The 22,130-nt window shown below is 43.0% G+C and overlaps 1 protein-coding gene across 6 annotated transcripts in view; it reads right to left on the bottom strand.

The window, feature by feature from the left end:
- The window catches only part of sept9a (septin 9a), a 156,345-nt gene that overhangs the window by 50,639 nt on the left and 83,576 nt on the right, over positions 1-22,130 (bottom strand). The window contains exon 1 of one of the 6 annotated variants that reach the window (XM_037544877.1): positions 21,034-21,064. The exons of 4 other annotated variants lie outside the window; for them this stretch is intronic. In XM_037544877.1, the coding sequence (XP_037400774.1) occupies positions 21,034-21,049 (16 nt within the window). In that variant the 5' untranslated portion in view covers positions 21,050-21,064. Of the gene's footprint in view, positions 1-2,304; positions 2,326-21,033; positions 21,065-22,130 lie in introns of those variants that run through there. One more of the 6 variants, XM_037544880.1, reaches the window with a different exon arrangement.

Raw genomic sequence — 22,130 nt, 5'->3', positions numbered from 1 at the left:
AATTTTCACAGGTGTATCCACAGCAGAGCAGTTCTGATGGGACTTTCCCACATCACTGGTTGTTTGGTAACAGAGCAACAGTCTCTCATTTGTGCAAACCGAATGACGCCTCTCTCAGGGCCTAAAAGCTGACGTGTCTCAGCAGGCCTCCAGCTGTGTTCGACGTCTAGCTGCTCCGCTGTGGTCCTCTCACAGCTTATCAAATATCAAAAACCAAAACATGAAATATCAAAGACTCTCCGACCTCCTTGTGTCCATGACGATGACTGTGGAATGACCCCTGTCTTGCAAGCCAACGCTAATTTGTAGGGTTCAACAGCTCGGCCAATGCTAGCAGAGATGGAGCAGCTCCACAACAGAACACACACACACACACACACACACACACACACACACACACACACACAGGCCTCCTACATCTTCAGTCATGCTGCACAGCTGCCAGTGCTGACATCCTGTAAGCTGAACAGGCGAACCTCGCCAGGCTCACAGAATGACCACCTGAATGCACTGTATGCTTAGAGCTGCACTAAGTAAGTTTTTTATTTATTTATTTATTTATTTTTAAAGAATTTTAATTTGCAGACCAGGTCATACATCTGTACATGATTGCACATTAGCACACAGGCTCAAAAAGAAGGTCCAGATCAATGCTTAGGTCTCAAAAGAATTAACACAAAAGCTCAAGTGTTCGGCTTTCATACAACAGTTTGTTAACGTAAATAAAAAGTAAAGAAAAGAAGCCCCAAATATTGCACCAAATGCTTGATATGACATTGGCAAACCCTTTTGCCACAAAAAGCATAACTCTTTTGCACTACAACCAGACCCATAAAACAGTCGCAATATCAGGTTCAGCTTAGGTTTTGTTCCAGTTGGTCTGTAAAGCATTGTACAGCCCATTCTGTTTGCTGAACAATATTCCACCATAAAGTCCCTTTTAACGTTTCGGGGTCTCACTTTCATCAGTTTCTATTAGCAGGTAATTCCATTATACGCAGTCGTACCACAACAAACGCCACAGTCCAGCTTTAAAGCATTTTGCTGTGTTCTTCAGGCTCTAACTCAAAAAAAAAAAAACAAAACAGAAAGAGGGTCCTAGCTTTAGAGGACACCCTGGCATTCGCGTCTGCCACCGTCATTTGCCAAGAGCGAGGTTTATAACACTCCTTTGGGTTGATTCACGCGCAGAGGTGGTGCTGTACCTCACCATTCCCATTGGACTTTCAGAAGCCAGAATGTGAGAATCTGTTAATCCAAGAGCATCCACACGGCCTGGAACAGGCGCCAAGAGCCAGGATAAAGAGGAGAGCTTCAAATGCTTCGGAAGTTGAAAGTCTATCAGTTTACTGACATTGCAGAAGCGCTGAAACCACAGATTTAAACTCATTTGCTAGTCAGTTCTAGCAGTCGACGTCTTTGATCACCCAACTCTCACTTCGTTCCTAACCTTAACCGAGCCAAACCTGTATTTTGTGGTGTTTGTCGTTTTTTCTCATTGATCTGTACAATCGGACTCTCACCATCACCTCCACTATTCACAACGATTTAAACCCTCATATAAAACGTAGAACGTGTATAATACGTATATATAAAAACTAAAATATATTAAATATGTACAAAAATACTAAAACAAGCCATCGATTTCCAGTCAGGTTAGCCAAGTTAGCTCGTGAGGTTAGCCAAATTAGCTGGATATGTTACAGTAAATCATTATGACAATCAAACAAGGACTTTTCAAAGAACAGCCTTCTTCATGTTTGCTGTGTGTGTATATTCTTCTATAAATGAGTCTACATCACTGCCTGAGATATGAGGAAGGTTCTCAAGACAACTAGTTTTAGAACAACCGGCAGGCAAACCGCCCCCCCCCCCCTCCCCCAAAACTATTTCCTCTTAATGGCACTGAAGTGTGAAAAGGGCCAATTCTGTTCATTTATGGTTCCAGATTGTTCGGTTTTTTGCCATCGCAGGTGCCAACTAAAATTCCTGTTTTGGGGCAATGGCAGGTTTGGAATGTGAGGCAGTCACACTCTTCCTCAGAATCTGGTTAAACCGGCCGCTTATCAAACATCTTATAAACGTTCTTTAATATGTTCACTTTGCATCCGAATGTGCTAAAGCAGAAACACAGTAAATCTTAGCTGTAGTGAGTCATTATGTAGTGACCAGTGCTCAGTGGAACGATGAAAAAGGGTCAGTTATCATAAACAGCAGCACAGGTAAACATTTCTCCACGAATCAGATCGTGTCGCCTGAACAAACTGTTGGTTCTGCAAATGTTTGCAGGAGACGTGAACTCACCTAGTTGTCTCTGCGCTTGGAGATATATTTGACCTTTCTTGTGATGTTTATTCAGGTCATGCTCGGTGTAGAACAATGAGCTTAACACACATTAAAATATTCAGTGATAAATATAGTAGAAATACATGTGCCTCTATATACCGATACAAATGTTAACACTCAAATTATCACGTTAAACTCCATCAGTATTCCCTCCCTCCTCTACAGGCTGCGATGTTTGAGCAGTGTTAGCTCCAGCGGTCAGCTGTGGTCATTTCCTGCAGAGTCATCGTGACGACACGGCGGCCGGACAGAGAGGAGGAAGCGGAGTCAAAGGCCGGTTTGTCAGACTGGACGGCTGTGAGCCTCAGAGAGGATGCTACGCTCTTCCCCACCAAATACAGGGCCGCCTTTGTTCACCCTGCTGCAGCGAGGCTGATTAGGAGGCACAGCAACACGAGCTGGAGGACAATGCAGCCTGAAAACTCCTACAGCTAAGATGCTGTACATCTCTCACAATTTCAACCACAACAAACACAGCTGGGCTGTACACAACATGAGTAACACCCCTTGATAGAAGACAAATGAGGATCCTAAAGTGATAGTTGGACACAAAAAAAAAAAAAAAAAAAAAAAAAAAATCAGATTTACACCGTCCGTTTGCAAAAAGTTGCTAGAAAAATGGATGGAGGTCAGTCACATAGCTAAAAATACTAGTATTACCCATCTGGTCTGTACTTTTGTCCCCGTTTACACCTGGTCACCTCATGTAACAAGTATCTGGATTGTATCCTGACAAAATTTTAGCCAAGTGCCTTTACGCCTGGCAGTCAAATGTGTCTCTGATTGCTGACATAATATGCAAATCTGCTCGTCGTACAGAAACAAATTACCAATTGTTTATTAAGTCGTATGCAGTTTGTTTTGAGCAGTAGTGCTATTACACATTTTACTTTGTCCAGTCCTCGAAGACGCAGATCACGTGCCGAGTGACGTATTGCATGGGGAGGAGTTTTGGTTGTACTGGGAGGGGTTTGGGTTTTTGAATGTGTCTTGGAGAGACGGATGTGTTTACGCTGCTATGACAAGTGGCTCAAATATATCCGAGTGAGTGATTGAGTGATCGGATTTGATTCTGTTTCTTGGGTGCATTTACACTTGAATTTTTTGGTGCCAGACATAATCCTGATCTCAAGGTGCATGAAGTGACCAGATGTAAACAGTGTCAGAGTCTCAAATCCCCAGGACCAAGCCAATTTGAACTCGTGAAGAAATCAATGATTCAGGTGTGCGATGTCATCATGGGGGGTATATGCTTCCATTATTTAAAAGCTACATTAGCCTCTGAGCTCCCAGCACGGGGCAGCAACCAGCCCTGTGACCAAAAGGTCGACAGTTTGATCCCTTAAGCCAACAGTACGTGACTGAAGAGCCCGTAAGCAAGGCAACTAACCCCAAGAAGTGTGGATAGGGCTACCCACTGCTCAGGGCAAGTGTGCTCACTGCCCCCTAGTGTGTGTGTGTATTCACTAGTGTGCCTGTGGTGTGTCATTGCACGAATGGGTTAAATGCGGAAGTGAAATGTCCCCATTGTGGGACTAATAAGGGTCACTTAATCAATGTTAAAGCTAAAACAGCAAACTTCAGACACTAAACACGACATGGTCGCTTGAGTTGGGTTAACTGGGTTGATCTGATTTTTTGCTACCACTTTATGAAAGAGCTGAGAAGAAAAGAAGACAGCCCTACCCATCAGCCCAAGCCAAAATCCACTGACTCACTCACTCCTGTGACCTCCGCCTCGGCCCACTCACTGGGAGGAGAGCAGAAAGTGGACCTTGAATCAATAGGACACATTTAGAAGTGCTGACCACAGAGAAATGGAGAAAAAAAAAAAACAAAATATGCATGTACTGGAGCACATAAACACACGCGCTATTGTCCATCTCCCAAAACTTCGTCAAGTGAGGACGAGTTGGCTACAGATAAATAAACCACTCTAAACATTATCATATCAAACCATAGCAACCACAGTCCATAGGTTTGGCATATATTCAGCACATGTACCCAGAAACAGTAAGGTTAACTTGATAATGAAAATAATGAGAAAACGCATGATCACTGTTTTGTAACTACCATATAGTTCCACAATGCAAAATATTATACATACACATATACATATGTATACATACATACTATATTTCCAAAAGTGTTCACTCACCCATCCAAATCATTGAATTCTGGTGTTTGTCACTTCCATGTCCACAGGTGTATAAAACCAAGGCCTGCAGACTGCTTCTACAGACATTAGTGAAAGAATGGGTCGCTCTCAGGAGCTCAGTGAATTCCAGCGTGGTACCGTGATCGGACGCCACCTGTGCAACAATTGTCCAGCCGTGAAATTTCCTCACTACTAAATATTCCACAGTCAACTGTCAGTGGTGTTATAGCAAAGTGGAAGCGATTGGGAACGACAGCAACTCAGCCACGAAGTGGTCGGCCACGGAAAATGATAGTGTGGGGTCAGCAGATGCTGAGGGGCATAGTGCGCAGAGGTCACCAACTTTCTGCAGAGTCAATCACTACAGACCTCCAAACTTCATGCAGCCTTCAGATCAGCTCAAGAACAGCATAGAGAGCTTCATGCAATGGGTTTCCGTGGCTGAGCAGCTGCATCCAAGCCTTACATCACCATGCGCAGTGCAAAGCGTGGAATGCAGTGGAGTAAAGCGCCGCCACTGGACTCTAGAGCAGTGGAGACGTGTTCTCTGGAGTGACCTATCACGCTTCTCCATGCAACAATCCGATGGACGAGTCTGGGTTTGGCGGTTGCCAGGAGAACGGTGCTTGTCTGAATGCATTGTGCCAAGTGTAAAGTTTGGTGGAGGGGGAGATCATGGTGTGGGGTTGTTTTTCAGGAGTTCGGGAGCTTGGCCCCTTAGTCCCAGTGAACTCTTAATGCTTCAGCATCAAGAGATTTTGGACAATTTTATGCTGTTCCAACATGACTGTGCACCAGTGCACAAAGCAAGGTCCATAAAGACATGGATGAGTGAGTCTGGCCTCAACCCGACAGAACCTTTGGGATGAATTAGAGTAGAGACTGAGAACCAGGCCTTCTCGTCGAACATCAGTGTCTGACCTCACAAATGCGCTTCCCATAAAACACACTCCTAAACCTTGTGGAAAGCCTTCCCAGAAGAGCTGAAGCTGTTATAGCTGCAAAAGGTGGGCCAACATCATATTAAACACTATGGATTGAAAATGGGATGTCACTGAAGTTCATATTCGCAGTTCAGTATTCGCAGACAAGCGAATACTATGGCAACCTGGTGTGTGTGTGTGTGTGTATGTATATATATATATATATATATATATATATATATATATATATATATATATATATATATATATATATATACACATACATACATACATACATATTCACACACACACACACACACATATATATATATATATATATATATATATATATATATATATATATATGAATAATGTGAAGGTTGCATCTAAAGGCTCCTGCTCAGTCACACACATTCAAATGCAGAAAAAAGCCGAAAACAAATAAACACAGTTTAGATGAAATAATCAAACCTGTATTGGAGAAGTTACTGGGTGTCGTACTCCTTGATACTTTGAGGTTACCAGTTTGTGAAACGGTTCCACGTGCGCGTCACTTTCAAAGTTGATTTGCTGCTTTTCAAACCATTTTCGGTAGCCATCATTTTGGCTTCTGCTATGGGCGACTGAAGGTCTTTAAGAATTGCACCAGTTAAGCCCTTCACATAGTGTGCCACCTGTTTCTGGCTCTCTATACTACCAATATTCCAACACTTTCAGTTCAGTCTGCAAATATATCATGAGTATGAACTGGGTCGGGCTTGGCCACATTCCAAATCTGGACCTCTGGGAAACGAGGATTTTCCTGCATTACATGCCTATAAGAATAAAACTGTCAATAAAACGTAGACCACCACTCCACACTCTCTCAGCTTCCCAAGCCCTAAAGTATAAACACACATGATTTATTTGCTATATATTTTGCTTTCCACTTTACAGTGAGTGCTTTAACCCATTAATGGTCTTATCTGTAATGTCCCTTAATCCCTATATGTTCTCTGAGCACAAATCAAAGATTTCTTTTTAAATTCCTCAAACCACACAGGATTAAAACGGGACTTTTTAATCACTTCATTCATCACTAAAAGAACTGTTTTTGGTCACATAACACATGGTTATGAATAAGCTCCCTCATGCATTATATATTCGTTTATGATAGTGTGAGATAAGCCTTTGGGCCCAAAACTATTCTAAAAATCCATTCATGGTGGAGAGGTATGTGGAGAGCACTGGAAGACAAAATAGGCCCCAAAGAAAATATTTTTCAGACACACAACTATTTCACCACCTTCAACATTACATCAAACTTTCAGAAGATACGAGTAGGTTCACCGATTTGTTTTTTGGGACCGTAAATAAAATGGTTACAAATGGTTACTGTGGACGTCTGGTTCCTATCACCACCACTGTAAAGAAATCTGAGTCAATACTTTTGTTTACAATAAACCAATTCACACCAAACAACTTTACGTCTCAATGTTTGAATCATGCAGAAATTTGACAAATCACCTCAAAGAAGACAGGAGTGACTTCTTGTGTGTGATCATTAATGCAAAGACGTGTCCTAATTACATGGTTTGTCAAAATAGTGATCCAAATGTACTGCATTAGAATAAAACAAGATTTTTTTTTTTTTATCTCCCTCTGTTCTTACCTGCTGCACACAGAGAAGGACACAGGCATATACCTGTCAAACAGTGACCCCTACTGGAGCTCAGAGTAACTGCATATTCAGAGTGGGGGGGGGGGGGGGGGGGGGGGGGGCTGGGGGCAGTTGGGAGGTTGGGCGAACAGCTAAGGAGGCTCGAAAGAAATGCACTCACCCCTCTTGTCCACACAGGCCAATAAAGTGCTCAACTATAAACAATAGTAACAAAGACTGGCATCCTGAATTTATAACTTCCTTTCACATGTACAGTCTGTTCCTCACTGCTTCCCCCTTTTTACTCCACACTGAATTTTACACCCACCTCGAGCTCCACCGAGTAACACTTGGCAGATTTACAGAAGCTTTTCCTGCGTTAGTGCACAGTCTTCAGGCGATAGTTTGGCAAATTCCCCCAGTCTCTTCTCCCACCCTGAAGTCAAACAGCCAAAAAGTTTACTGCTACAAGGCTAATGCAGCTAACAGGTAATGACTGATTATACCCCACCAATTAGCATGGGCCTAACCGCATGTCCTAGTAATGTAGTTGTTATCTCTAACGGACATGCTTATGTGGTTTATGACATGTTATGATATCGTTATTTCATAGACTGAAGTATGTCACAAAAGTTAAAACGGACTATAAGCTTTCATAACTTGTTAGCTACAACAGACTCGTAGTTCTAGTGCTAAAACACAGCTGATTAAGTAGATTATGGGTTCGTGGGTGTGGGGCTGACTGCTTTAAGCTGCAGACACTTGAGCCACATCCTCTCCGGTCAGGAATCTAAGTTACTCACTAAACCCTAAACAGTAATAACACAAAAGAAAACATTATATCAGACAATTATACGCTCCAACAGGGCTATGCTGCACACTACTCTGTAGCAAATGTAGTGTTCAGCAGCTGGTGTGTGCAGCTGCATCTAACCAAGAAGCTAACTTAGCATTTAGCAAGATGCCAAACTCGCCTACCACACAGGGTAAAAACACAAAAGTAATTCAGTGAGTACATCCAAGTACGGCGATGCACAAAGCTGCAGTAAAAAGGCCTGAGTTGACATGTTCAGCTATGTTAAGCCAGGAAGTTGACCCAGCAGCAAAGACTGCATTTAAGGTAAACCAAGATGTGCAAGACGCCTATTCAACTTGGTGAGGTGAGAAGTGTTAAGGTTCCTGTCTGTGTAAGCGGATGTGCTGCACCGCGTCATCTGCTACACGCCTTCCCGTCTCCCGTGGCAACAGCAGCCTCTGCAGCCAGGTCCCAAAATTTCCCTAAAATCAGCGGATCGGAAAATGCTTGTTTTTGCTAAAATAGGCACAACATCCATTCAATCAAGGTTCTTGGTAAATCACTGGAGGGGGAAAAAAATAATTGCTTACATTTGGTGATTTGAGCAGAAACTCCCACTGGTGTAAACAGTGTTTCTGTTGTCTGCATAAAGGGGGAATAAATACCCCTGTTGCCAAAACCACATGAGTGCGTTGTCCTAAATGTTTTTACTCTGGCTAACTCGCCTACTATAAACAATAAAAACACAAAACTGTGTGTCAGAGTTCAAAGTTCCACATGCAAAATTTGTTCTGGAGACACAAAAACCGTATAACGTGGCAAATTCCACTGAACTGAATACAATCCCTTTTGCGAAAATCTGCTGACGATAGCTAGTGTGACTGGGCCTTTAAAGAAGCTGCTCAGTCATTCCAGCTGCTGCGCATCTGCAGACGGGAGGCGAAAGGAAGAGCAGGCTAATGGCTTTTAGCCAAAGCTAACACTGTAGCTCCATAGAGTCTCTCTCTCAGAGCGCCTCCCTGATGGAAATGTGCTGTTTTGATGGGTGAAATTTGGAAGCAAACACCAACAACCTCTCAAATCAGAGAAAACAGTGGAAAGGGTGAGGAGAGCATCTCCAGCAGGGGTGGTCAAGGTACATTTTTCTGCAAACATGATGGATGTAATCAGCATAGATCACAAAAAGGACAGATTTAAGGGCTTTTTTTACACAGCAAGCAACACCTGAATTAAATTTAAACAGACTGTATTTACAGCTCAGTTTCCATATATGGACTATATGAACCAGACAGTGAACAGTGTGTTTTGGAACAATGTTTAATAATGTTTTAAGTTAAGTGATACTTTTTTGATCCCACAACCGGGGAAATTCCACCTCCGCATTTAACCCATCTGTGAAGTGAAACACCACATACACACTAGTGAACACACACACACTAGGGGGCAGTGAGCACACTTGCCCGGAGCGGTGGGCAGCCCTATCCACGGCGCCCGGGGAGCAGTTGGGGGTTAGGTGTCTTGCTCAAGGACACCTCAGTCATGGACTGTCGGCCCTGGGGATCGAACCGGCGACCTTCCGGTCACAGATCCCTAACCTCCAGCCCACGACTGCCCCCTTTTACTTCCAAATTTGGCTTTAAGGTTTGATTGGAAATAAATAGATAAAGAATATATCCTATTACATAAACATGTTTTTCTACAGAAAGCGACAAGTTCTTCCAGTATAGCAACTCTACAGAACGTAGCAAAACATCCTTAATTTTCAATGCAAATTAATGTAAAGACCCCCCCCCCCCCACAGTAATTGAAGCTTTTCTATTGGTGCACTTCTCATGAAATGATCACAAATTATCACAAAAATTGAGATTTTTTTCTGGACAACATGTTTACGTCTTTGACAGGCTTGAAACATCCATGTTTAATCTATAACGGCCAAAAAGCATTCATGTTCACAAGCACAGCTTAGTGCTGACACACTATTCAAAAGCCAACAGACGTGCCAGCAGAAATTAGTATGACCACAGATGTGGGTTTTCCACGTTTATGGTTCGAATCGAAGGCTCTAATGGTCACAGTTTGCTACTGGTTTTTCATACATTGGTAACGGAGCGCTGCTGTTTTGCTGGTGCGTTTTTTCCGTTCCAACAAACCTCAGAAAAACTAAATATGGAAAATCATCTGATGTTATATTTTTGCCATTTTGACCTGAATTAATCTCCAGTGTCAGGTCATATCTTAAAGGCCTCTGTTCAGTTTTCTCTTCTTCTCTCTGGCTCTCTTTCTCTCCATGTGACGAGCACAAGCCCCACTCCCTCAGACTGGATATCAAAAGCTCTTTATTTTCGGAGAGCTCGGCCCGAGGGGATCGCTATTAAGCAAAGAATGACACTGAACTGAATCGATAGACAGAACAAAACATTCAGCTACGCCCTGCAGCTTTCTCTCTCAGAACTTAGTACTTACATCGGTCAGGCGTAACATTCTGACCACCTCCTTGTTTCTACACCCACTGTCCACTTTATCAGCTCCACTTACTGTATAGCTGCACTTTGTAGTTCTACAGTTACAGACTGTAGTCCATCTGTTTCTCTGATACTTTGTTAGCCCCCTTTTACCCTGTTCTTCAGTGGTCAGGACCCACATGGACCCTCACAGAGCAGGTACTATTTGGGTTTTGGATCATTCTCAGCACTGCAGTAAAACTGACATGGTGGTTGTGTGTTAGTGTGTGTTGTGCTAGTCTGAGTGGATCAGACACAGCAGTGCTGCTGGAGTTTTTAAACACTGTGTCCACTCACTGTCCACTCTATTAGACACCTCCACCTTGTCAGTCCACCTTTTAGATGTAAAGTCAGAGACGACAGCTCATCTGCTGCTGCAGTTTGTGTTGGTCATCCTCTAGTCCTTCATCAGTAATCACAGGGTGCTGCCCACAGGACGCTGTTGGCTGGATATTTTTGGTTGGTGGACTGTTCTCAGTCCAGCAGCGACACTGAGGTGTTTAAAAACTCCAGCAGCACTGCTGTGTCTGATCCACTCAGACCAGCGCAACGCACACTAACACACCACCACGTCAGTGTTACTGCAGTGCTGAGAATGATCCACCACCCAAACAGTACCTGCTCTGTGAGGGTCCATGACCACTGAAGAACAGATGGACTACAGTCTGTAACTGTAGAACTACAAAGGACACCTAGACAGTAAGTGGTTCTGGTGGTCTTACTGTTATGCCTGATCAGTGAGATACTAGATATTTTCCCATTACACGTTATGTAACAGCAGTGGTACAATTAGAAAAAGCTGAAACCCTGTAAGTAAAGTGGTCTTACAGAAATAAAGGAATAAGACGGTGATGCAACGGACTACCATCCAATCAGCTCCTTGTTACCGTGACATTTGTCAGGTTGTCACACTGGACCAAGTTTCCCAAAACAATCTTAGGGCCCGTTTACACCTTTTCATGTGTTTTTGGTGATCGGATCATGTTCAGATTTCGCTTGAAGACATGAAAAGCCAGGTGTAAACAGCTTGTCTGGTTCGGAGTTCGTGAAAAGTGAAAATGTAATCCGAAGTTTATCCAGATAGGATCCAAACGTGACGCACGTTAATGCAAGGTGCGTCAGACATCGGCTGGTTTGGTTCTGTGCAGGTACATTTTTCATTTATTGTTGTGTAAATGTTCCCTCAAAAGGTACAGCAGTGGTTTTAAGGTCTAACTGTGAACCTTAAATACGTTTTTCCAGGTGAAAAGTTTGTATGTGTATCTTTTAAGAACCGAATGTTTTAAAACAGAGCCATAAAATAAAAGCCTGGAGGCGAGGCGGGGTGAGTGGAGTCAGAACAGCTTAGAACAGATCATTTCAATGGACTATGGTTCAGTTATGTTCCCTGACTACAGGTACTGAGATGTACCCTTGAGGGAACCACCCCAGTGGCAAAAGTGAAACTGCCCCAGTGACAGTTTAGTACCATTATTTCTGAGAGTGTGGTGAAACTTTCATGCAGGTAGTTGCACGTTGTAAGTTGCCTCACAACTTGACAGTTGCACCAAGCATTTTCAACAGCCTAAAAAAAAAAACATCTTGTTTTTATTTTCTTTCTCAGTGACTCAGGCCAATGGGCCTCAAGCACCAACCGTCCATGTAAGTAAATTTCTTCTTAAAATCCCACTTGTGCAGTTTTCACCAAGATTCTGACGTTTTCTTGTTTCGAACGGAACAAATGGAACAGAATCTATGCTCATAGATCACAAACGCGTGAACCCATCTGCAGTTTAAGGCCCGGTCATGAATCTGATGTGGACTTTTTATCATGACCTTTTTAAGAATGCATTCAGGAAGAAAACTTAGGGAGATATTGGTGAATGAGGCCCAGTGTCCTTAAAAATAAATGAACAAAAGCTCAACTCCTGCCTGAGACTTCAGGAATGCACTCCTACTCCACTGACCTGACAAGTCAGCCACAAAACCGAGCATATGAAGCCACCTGAGAACAGAAGAATATGAACACCTATAAAAATGGACAAAATACAGACCAACGTGTTTAAGATTAAGATTAAGTTTAAGATTAAGTGATACTTTTTTGATCCCACAACCGGGAAAATTCCACCTCCGCATTTAACCCATCCGTGAAGTGAAACACCACATACACACAAGTGAACACACACACTAGGGGGCAGTGAGCACACTTGCCCGGAGCGGTGGGCAGCCCTATCCACGGCGCCCGGGGAGCAGTTGGGGGTTAGGTGTCTTGCTCAAGGACACCTCAGTCATGGACTGTCGGCACTGGGGATCGAACTGGCAACCTTCCGGTCACCGGGCCAGATCCCTAACCTCTAGCCAAAAGGCAGAGAAGCGATCAACGTTGTGTACAACAAGTGTTCAACATCTTGCTGCTACTGTTTTAATAGAGGAGTCCCACATGCACAACAATCGAGTTCTTCTTTTAGGCCACACTGCCCCCTACACTGAATGCCTGTGTGGATCATATGAACATTAAAAAAGTGCTTCATAATAATAGGAGATTAACATCCTCAAACATGTCTTGGAAGACTCATCTGTAGCGAGTGGAAAAATCACATAAAGCTGATTTGTGGCTGAAGTATCGCTCCGAGCCCCCCGTAGGGGAACGTCTCTCTGTGTGGCCGTCAGGTTTACTTTACAGAAACACAGAGCCATGGTACCACACTGCACTCGCTCTCCATGACACGAGAATAAGCAGCAGCACTGTACGACCTAAATGAGACACATTCCATTCACAGTCTCATTTCGTGCCATCGTCCCCTTGGAGACACTGGTGGTCATGGTTCGGAGACTCTGTGAGGGCAGTGGGTCCTGCGTGGATGACCATTTACAATCCTCAGCAATCAGAGCACGGACAGACTGGACACTGCTCAGACGGCACAGACTACAAAACCTGCGAGTGAATGAAGGAAGGAAACGGAGTGACGTATTAGCTGGCTGATGATATCAGTCGGTGCTGATGACCCGCATCACAGATAATCATCATTTGTTGTCACCGGGATTCAAAGTCACAATCTTGGTCAAAATAAACACGTCAAACGCATCCAAGCCTCACCTCTAGCAGTGTAACACGTTAATACAACAAACAAATGAAGAGAGCGGACGAAAAGAAAATTACTTTAACTGTTCATTTTAATAGGAATCCGAATAATAAGAATATGCAAAATAGTTGGCTCCGCCCCCTGTGCTACGATATTTACGTTGTTTAACACGCAGTGTCTTCACAAAATTACACCAGCCAATTTTATTAGGTATCAAAAATTTCAACCCCTTGAAATTGTGGTAAAATATTGGGTCACGTTTGTCCATAAAATGCCTCTGAATTTCCGACGGTGACGGCAAACCACTGGAAAATATTTAAAACTGAACAAAATAAATAAATAAACATTCTAACTAAATTCTAACCAGTAATTTAATTACAGACAGCAAAAAATGTACAAATTAAAACAGAACAGATTCAGTTTTTCTTCTATTTTACTGAAAATAGAATCAGGAGGCTCACAGGGCAGAACAGGACAACACGCTTCATTGCAGTGATCGCGACTACTGAGCACTGTGCAGCTTTACTGTGTGTCTTTGCTTGTGCGTCTGAGTTACTAAGAGAGTCAGAGAGCAAGAAAATTCCCCTTTAACCCCTGCAGAGCCCAAAGGAAACAGATTTTCCAAAATGTGTGAATGACAGAAGCGTCAAAATCACAGCAATATTCCTTTTTATGCCCCCTTTTTCGTTCAGGGCTGCTCTCTGTTAGAGTAAACTCTCGCTCGGGTCAGTACGAGTTCAAAACACCACAGAGCTCAGAGGATAAACTTGCATTGGCCTGAAGACTGGGATTCCACATTAAGTAAATATTTCCATCACCAGAGCAAACTGTGTTAGTTTACCTTCAGCTAAACTCTAACAAATCAAAACTTTTCATAAAGAATGAAACGGTAGCAAAACAAAGTCACACCGAAAAGGGGAAAAAAACAACAATAAATAGAATAGCCTGAACGGCTGAATAGGTCATTACTGAGCTAAAATTTAGCTCATTCCCATTTTAAAGGGCTAATATTCTATAATACACCAATCAGGCAAAACATCATGACCACCTCCTTGTTTCTACACTCATTAACCACTTTATCAGCTCCACTTTGTAGTTCTACAGTTACAGACTGTAGTCCATCTGTTTCTCTGATACTTTGGTACCTCCTTTTACCCTGTTCTTCAGTGGTCAGGACCCCATGGACCCTCACAGAGCAGGTAGTATTTGGATGGTGGATCATTCTCAGCACTGCAGTAACACTGATGTGTTGGTGGTCTGTTAGTGTGTGTTGTGCTGGTCTGAGTGGATCAGACACAGCAGTGCTGCTGGAGTTTTTAAACACCTCAGTGTCACTGCTGGACTGAGAATAGCCCACCAACCAAAATATCCAGCCAGCAGCGTCCTGTGGGCAGCATCCTGTGACCACTGATGAAGGACTGGAGGATGACCAACACAAACTGTGCAGCAGCAGATGAGCTGTCGTCTCTGACTTTACATCTACAAGGTGGACTGACTAGGTAGGAGTGTCTAAGAGAGTGGACAGTCAGTGGACATAGTGTTTAAAAACTCCAGCAGCACCGCTGTCAGATCCACTCGTACCAGCACAACACACACTAACAGAGCACCACCACATCAGTGTTACTGCAGTGCTGAGAATGACCCACCACCCAAATAGTACCTGCTCTGTGAGGGTCCATAGGGGTCCTGACCACTGAAGAACAGGGTAACAGAGTATCAGAGAAACAGATGGACTACAGTCTGTAACTGTAGAACTACAAAGTGCAGCTATACAGTAAGTGGAGCTGATCAAATGGAAACAATGAGGTGGTCATGATGTAATGCCTGATCGGAGAATGTGCAATAATTATTATAAATTAAATATTAATTTGGACATTACTGATCGGCCTGACTGTCAGCTCTCAACGGTCATATTTCTTAATCTCAAATAGCATTAAATCAGCATTAAATAATATAAGCATTGCAGTATCTGGGGCAGAACAACCTAGAACTGTTGGCAATTTTCAATTATTACTTCTTATTTTTCTTATTTCATGTCCATTTATTAAAAGAATAGTGTTATAACATGTTATTCTCAGGCTAAAGGCAGTCCACGCTTTATTCAGGTCATCTGAAACACACAGTACAAACAGCCGCTCCCGCAGTTCAGCTTCAGCTCCAGAATGCAAACACACATTACAGCACCCATGTGAGCGCGTGTGGAGGATGTGTACTGGTAGTTAACTCTGTCTGCTGCAGGTCACAGGTCACGCCTCATTAAAAGCTAAAATGGCCATGACCAGAGACAATCCCCACAGGCTTATAACTCCCCTCACACTGCTGCGCACTCATACCCTCGTGACCGTGTGTTGTTTTAGGTTAATTCCATTAGTTACAGTCTTCTCTCTGCTACGAGGGCTAATGCAGATTCCCTAAACTTAACTGAAACCCAGCAGTGAGGAGCTGAACTTTCCCCTCCTCTGCGGTCACTGCAGACGGGCAGGGTCGCCTACAGAGCGGCGCTAGTAGCCGTTAATGAAGTGAGGGCCTTTTTTACTTGGGTGTGCCACTTCGTAGAGGACGATTTCCACCACTGAGCTTCGTAACTCAGTTTCAAGGGGCAAGGTGACACTCGTAAACAAGGGGTAGGGGTAAAAGTAAGAAATGGGTCCGGGCCTTGTATTTCCAGCTGGTATGTATTTTTATGACAGCTAAATTCATTTTTAAAATCTAGATCACAAACACATTTGTTGTTATGTGTTGAGATCACATCTCTCCCTTACCCAGACACTTCTTACCCTCTTTAACTCCTCGAGACCACCGGTGGCTCCAAAACACACTTCGGCAGATTCTTCATAACTTTCATATATTAACTTCATATTTCATAAGCTCCATTCAGAAGCTGGGCGTCGTGTGAGGCTGTAGCTCTTCTCTCCAGTCTAATAGACGGTGATGGAATTTTAAACCCTTATAATAAAAGAAGCTGAACTTTGTTTTTCTACTGAAAGTCGAGCCGTTTTTCCCCAAATCTGGGCTATAAACTATAAACAGACAGCGTCTCTTCAGTGATCTGCTCTGGAAACATTACTTTCATAAAATAATTCAAAGAGATTTTTGGCTTTTAGCAGTAAATTGTAAGCGTACAGTGATATGTAGATCATAAAACACATGTTCTGTTAATCTGAGGGGAATTTTTACAAAAAAAACTAATAAATAAAGATGTAAATTTATTTCATGCAGTTACTGTATAATTTTCCTTACGATTTGGTCACAAATTCAGATGGAAAAAAAATATACCCTATATAATATAATATAATATAATATAATATGATATGATATGATAAGAGGTTAAGGCTGTATCAGCTTCCTTATTTAAAGCTTGTCTTGTATAGCTGCCCGTTGGAAAGACAGGTCCTTCACAAATATAACAAATACTAGAAACGTCCGAGGACCGTCATAAAACAGGTTGAGTAATAAGCAAATTATGACCGATGTAATCATGAAAACTCTTCACTTCTTAACACGTATATTTGTTCACAAGCAGATCTGGACTGCTCCAACATGATGGACGTGCAAGCGTTTCGCCGTCACTGAGAACAACAGGCAACGTGGTATCTACGCGTTTATAACTATGGTGTACATCATATGAACATGATCGCCCCCTACACTTACTGTAGTGTATTACCACCTATAAGACTGACTGTGTAAATCATATGAACATTACAAAGCATCACAGATCCCTATAAAAGTCGGCAATGACTAAATGACTTTTCACCCAATTGTTTTAACCCCATTACTCAATCAATAATCGCTGTCCCAACAAGGTCGAATTGGGCTTTTCACAAAGCTTATTATATGAAACCCAGTAACCCAGAGGAAAGCAGCATAAATCACCTCATTACTGCGCTATTCTATTCAGCTCTTTGTTAAACAGCCACAAACTCTGATCACGCTGCTGACCGCAGTGATGTCATCAAAGCTCGCTCCAGGGCTATCTCTGTAAAGGTTCCCATTATTCCAGACTGACGGCACATGACTAAAACCCACAGCGGACACGTACGCCCTCACGCACATCAACGAGGTTACTCACAGACAGCCACTCGAAGCGCACCATCACTGTGTGTCACACTCGACACTGAAATAAATCAGAGAAATGTGCTGTAACTGCACTTCTGTGAAAGCCAGAGAATGACCACTGCTTACTGCTCGCAGAACTACAAACAGAGGTTTTCCAATTTCCATTTATACTACATTTTCCATATTTAACTCCCCCCACGCTCCACTCTTAACATGTGGTTTTAAGAACCCAAGAAAGTTATAATTCATTTCTACATTTTCATTTTCCAGCCTCTCTTTCTCCCTCGGAATTAACGACCCCGGTCACATTCCGCTTTGTTGCTTTCCTAAGGAAAAATAAGTTACAACATCCTCTGCAGCCAGTTAGCGGAGTTAAATATTTATAAATGACATTTATTACATATTTTTCTGCAAATTATTGCACAACTACTTACACAGTTTATCAGGATAAAAATCTAAATGAAATTTAAGATGCGACCCCATTTCTTAAATTCGGCAAATAAATAGTAATGTGCAGATGTTTGTTCTCCAAGGAGAACTTCACTTAGACCATCAAAAAAAAGAGGCACTCAACTTCTGCATACAACTGTATGCAAATCAGCTTTGCTTTGATTGGCTGCCATGTACGAAGCCTCGTACAAAAAGCTGTCTGAGCTAAAAGACTATGACTTCAGTGTAAACAGCAGGGCTGAACCGCAGTACGCAGAACGGGCGGGGCTAAACCGCTCTACACGGAAAAGGCACCACCAACGCTGATATGCCCTCTGCTCATTATCAATTCACCGCATTTTGTAAAAACTATATGTGGGAACTAGTCTGTTTATTTACCGATTTGAACGTATATGGGGAAAAAAACGAAAAGAAAATTTAAGGTGTGCCACATTTAGTTTCACCCCCCTGACCCCATTTGTTAAATTTGGCAAATTGACAGTAATTGTTTAAACTGTGCAGAGGCGTGTTCTCTACAGGGAACTCATCTTCACTTAGACCATCAACAAAACACGTCATGTTACCAGAGGCATATGTCTGTATATAGTGAGGCCTGTTCTGACTGGCTGCCCTGCACGGAGCCTCATTTAAAAAGCCTTCTGAGCTAAAAGACTCCAAAACATAAATGTAAATAGGTGGGGCCAAATGGGCGGGGCTAAACTGCAGTGCACTGAGTGGGCGGGGCTAAACTGCTGTGCACTGATAGGCAGATAAATGCTAAGAGTGTAAAAATTCCATATCTGGTCGAAAACATTTTGAAATTGTATCTGCAACTGTGAAACTTTGTGTGACTTCCATGATCAAACTAAGCATCTGGGTGCATCCAATCAGAGTGAAGTGGGCCGGGAAGGGGAGGGGCTTATGCTATAAGCACACCCACACTCAACTGAAGGGGCTTTGCACTATTCAGATACATTCTTGGGCTTTTGGTAGTTTATTTTGTAGCGGGAACTCACAGCAAGTTTCACTGACGAACTCTGAGCTCTGTGGAATTTAAAGCGAACGAAAAAATAACACTGAAAATCAAACAATCTGAAAAATATCTGAATCATTGCACTACTAGTAAATAAATGACTTCATAAAAACAATATAATTATTTAAAAAAAAATACGAGCCCTTTAAATCAGCTGGTTTATAGTAAGCCCATTGCCCTGGGGTGCACACACACACACACACACACACACACACACACACACACACACGTACGTAAGCAGAGATGTGCTGTGTCCACTCTGGGACAGAGAAGGATTAGTAATTGAATCCAAATGTGCTCCATGTTAACTCGCTCACATCTTGAAAAGGTTTTCTGTCGCATCTGGATTTTCTCTCCAGCTCCTTTCTCAAAACTACAGGATAAAGTCCAGAATTGTATGCAAACCCTCTGACCAGGCACGACTTGTGCTGGAAAAGGTGAAAGTGTTGTAGCACAAATACATGTACTGTACCACTTAAATAGAAACTCCACTCCAGTGAGGACTTTGCAATTTATAGAAGCCCTGTTATGTAGTTTCTAATAATTTATCATTTAAACTGTTAAACCCGACAGAAGCAGCATCTAATCAGTTCGCATCTTAATATTCATTTCATGAAAAGCACAGATAATTAATACGGACTGTATTACTAGCATTTTTGCACATCCCTGAGAGAGAAGACACCCACACCAGCAGGAGCTCAACAATGAACGTATGCGTGCTGTCACACCTTTCAAAACAGTCTCCTTAAAGTAAGGTTCAATGTCATTTAATAAGCTAAATGAAGTAAAGGCAGTGGGTGCTGCAGTGGCGGCCTCGGCTTCCGAAACCAAAAACATCTTTGGGCTGACTTTAAGCAGACAAATAGTAAAATCCCAAATTGTTACTGGCTTTACAAAATGACATTATAGCTAAACAATTTTAAGTCATTTTGTTCTTTGTGGGGCTCTTTACTGTTTACTCTGTTCTGTAGTGTGCAAATTACATGATGGGCTACGATCACCATAAACACTAAAGCAGGGTGCTTCATTTATGACCCTGGAGAGCTGGAGTTAGGCACAACGTGGCGCATCTGATTCAACTCATCCCTTTCTTGCCAGGATTAGTGGGTGGCTTTGAACAGAGAACTTATCTAATTGTGCACGATTCCAGCCGTTCAGGAGCCAGTATCCTTTGAGCTGGCGCTTGGCATTGGTCATGACGTGCAGCTGCTCCAGAGTGTCCCATTCTGTTTGCACTGATTTTCAATGGAGACTCCATACCTGACCAGGCAAAACATTCTGACCACCTCCTTGTTTCTACACTAACTGTCCATTTTATCAGCCCCACTTACTGTATAGCTGCACTTTGTAGTTCTACAGTTACAGACTGTAGTCCATCTGTTTCTCTGATACTTTGTTAGCCCCCTTTTACCCTGTTCTTCAGTGGTCAGGACCCCCATGGACCCTCAGAGAGCAGGTAGCATTTGGGTGGTGGATCATTCTCAGCACTGCAGTAACACTGATGTGTTAGTGTGTGTTGCGCTGGTCTGAGTGGATCAGACACAGCAGTGCTGCTGGAGTTTTTAAACACCTCAGTGTTGCTGCTGGACTGAGAACAGTCCACCAACCAAAAATATCCAGCCAACCGCGTCCTGTGGGCAGCGTCCTGTGACCACCGATGAAGGACTAGAGGATGACCAACACAAACTGTGCAGCAGCAGATGAGCCATCATCTCTGACTTTACATCTGCAAGGTGGACCGACATTTTAGGAGTGTCTAATAGAGTGGACAGTGAGTGGACACAGTGTTTAAAAACTCCAGCAGCACCGCTGTGTCTGATCCACTCATACCAGCACAACACACGCTAAGACACTACCAAGTCAGTGTTACTGCAGTGCTGAGAATGACCCACCACTTTACCCCTTCATTAGAGGGTTACAAAGCCCCCCAGCACTGGGCTGTAGAGAAGTGTAACTGCAATCTCTGGAGTGATAGAGTTCTACGAAATTCCTTTGGGATGAGCTGGAATGGAGTTTGTGATCCAGACCTAATCATCCAACATCAGCACCTGACCTCACTAATGCTCTTGTGAATGTCATCAAATACTCACCGCAATGTTCCAACATCTAGTGAAAAGCCTTCCAGAAGAGTAGAACCTATTACTGCAACAGAAGAGGCACAAACTTCCTGCTAATATCCCTGATTTCAGAGGAAACACTGGTGTCTACAAACTGTTAGGAAAGAAGTGCAGTTTGATGTAACGGCATCCAACAAGACGGAGCTTCATCTAAATAAAAACTGGTACTGAGTGAAGTAGCTCTCAGTACGTACTCAACAAGCTGTATGTACTGCAGTGAGGTTTGCGCTCCACCGAGGAACAAAAGCTGAAAATTGAAGGCCTTCTATTTTTGTGCCGCACAATTTTACGAACTCCAGATTTGGAATGTCACACCTAGCACCTGCGTCTGCTGCAGACCAACAAACCACAACCTCAGTGATTCGCCGAGGAGCCGTACGCGCACACGCACTCGCTCACGGGCGCAGAAAAGTGTGGCAAACAAACATCTGAGAAATGTTTTAGTTTCAGAGCGTGGTCAGAGGTCCCCTGGCAGACGGCTAAAATTAACACTTTGGAGTCGCAGCAGCAGATGTGATGCTGAACAATCATGTTGCTGCAAAGAAAACAGACAGCTTTCTCTCATTTACTGCATTAGGAGTTTTCCCTGCTTACCAGCAGGACCCAACACCCACCACTAGTGCTAGGACGATATGGAATTCTGAAAAAGCGAATAAATTGGGATAAAATTATTAATAAATACTGATATTTTTGTTTATAATCTATGAGGTAAGATGCAAATGATTAACCGGTTAACAGACTGAGCTTTAAGTAACAAACTACCGTTAAAACACGTCACTTTAATGTTAATAGGCAGATTTATCATCCAGTTGGGCAACATTTTGGAATTGCATGCATGGGGGCGCTAGATCTGGTTGGCTCTACAAGCCCACTCTGACAATAAAACACTGCATTGCAACAGCCCCGCCCACTCTGTCCATAAAAAATTGTACTGTAACAGCCCCGCCCACTCTGTCAATCAAAACCTGCACTGTAACAGCCCCGCCCACTCTGTCCATAAAAAATTGTACTGTAACAGCCCCGCCCACTCTGTCAATCAAAACCTGCACTGTAACAGCCCCGCCCACTCT

Source organism: Pygocentrus nattereri, chromosome 14 (assembly GCF_015220715.1).
Source record: "Pygocentrus nattereri isolate fPygNat1 chromosome 14, fPygNat1.pri, whole genome shotgun sequence".
Classification (NCBI taxonomy): domain Eukaryota; kingdom Metazoa; phylum Chordata; class Actinopteri; order Characiformes; family Serrasalmidae; genus Pygocentrus; species Pygocentrus nattereri.
Note: the sequence above shows the minus strand (reverse complement) of the source record. Positions and strands in the feature narration are given on the sequence as shown.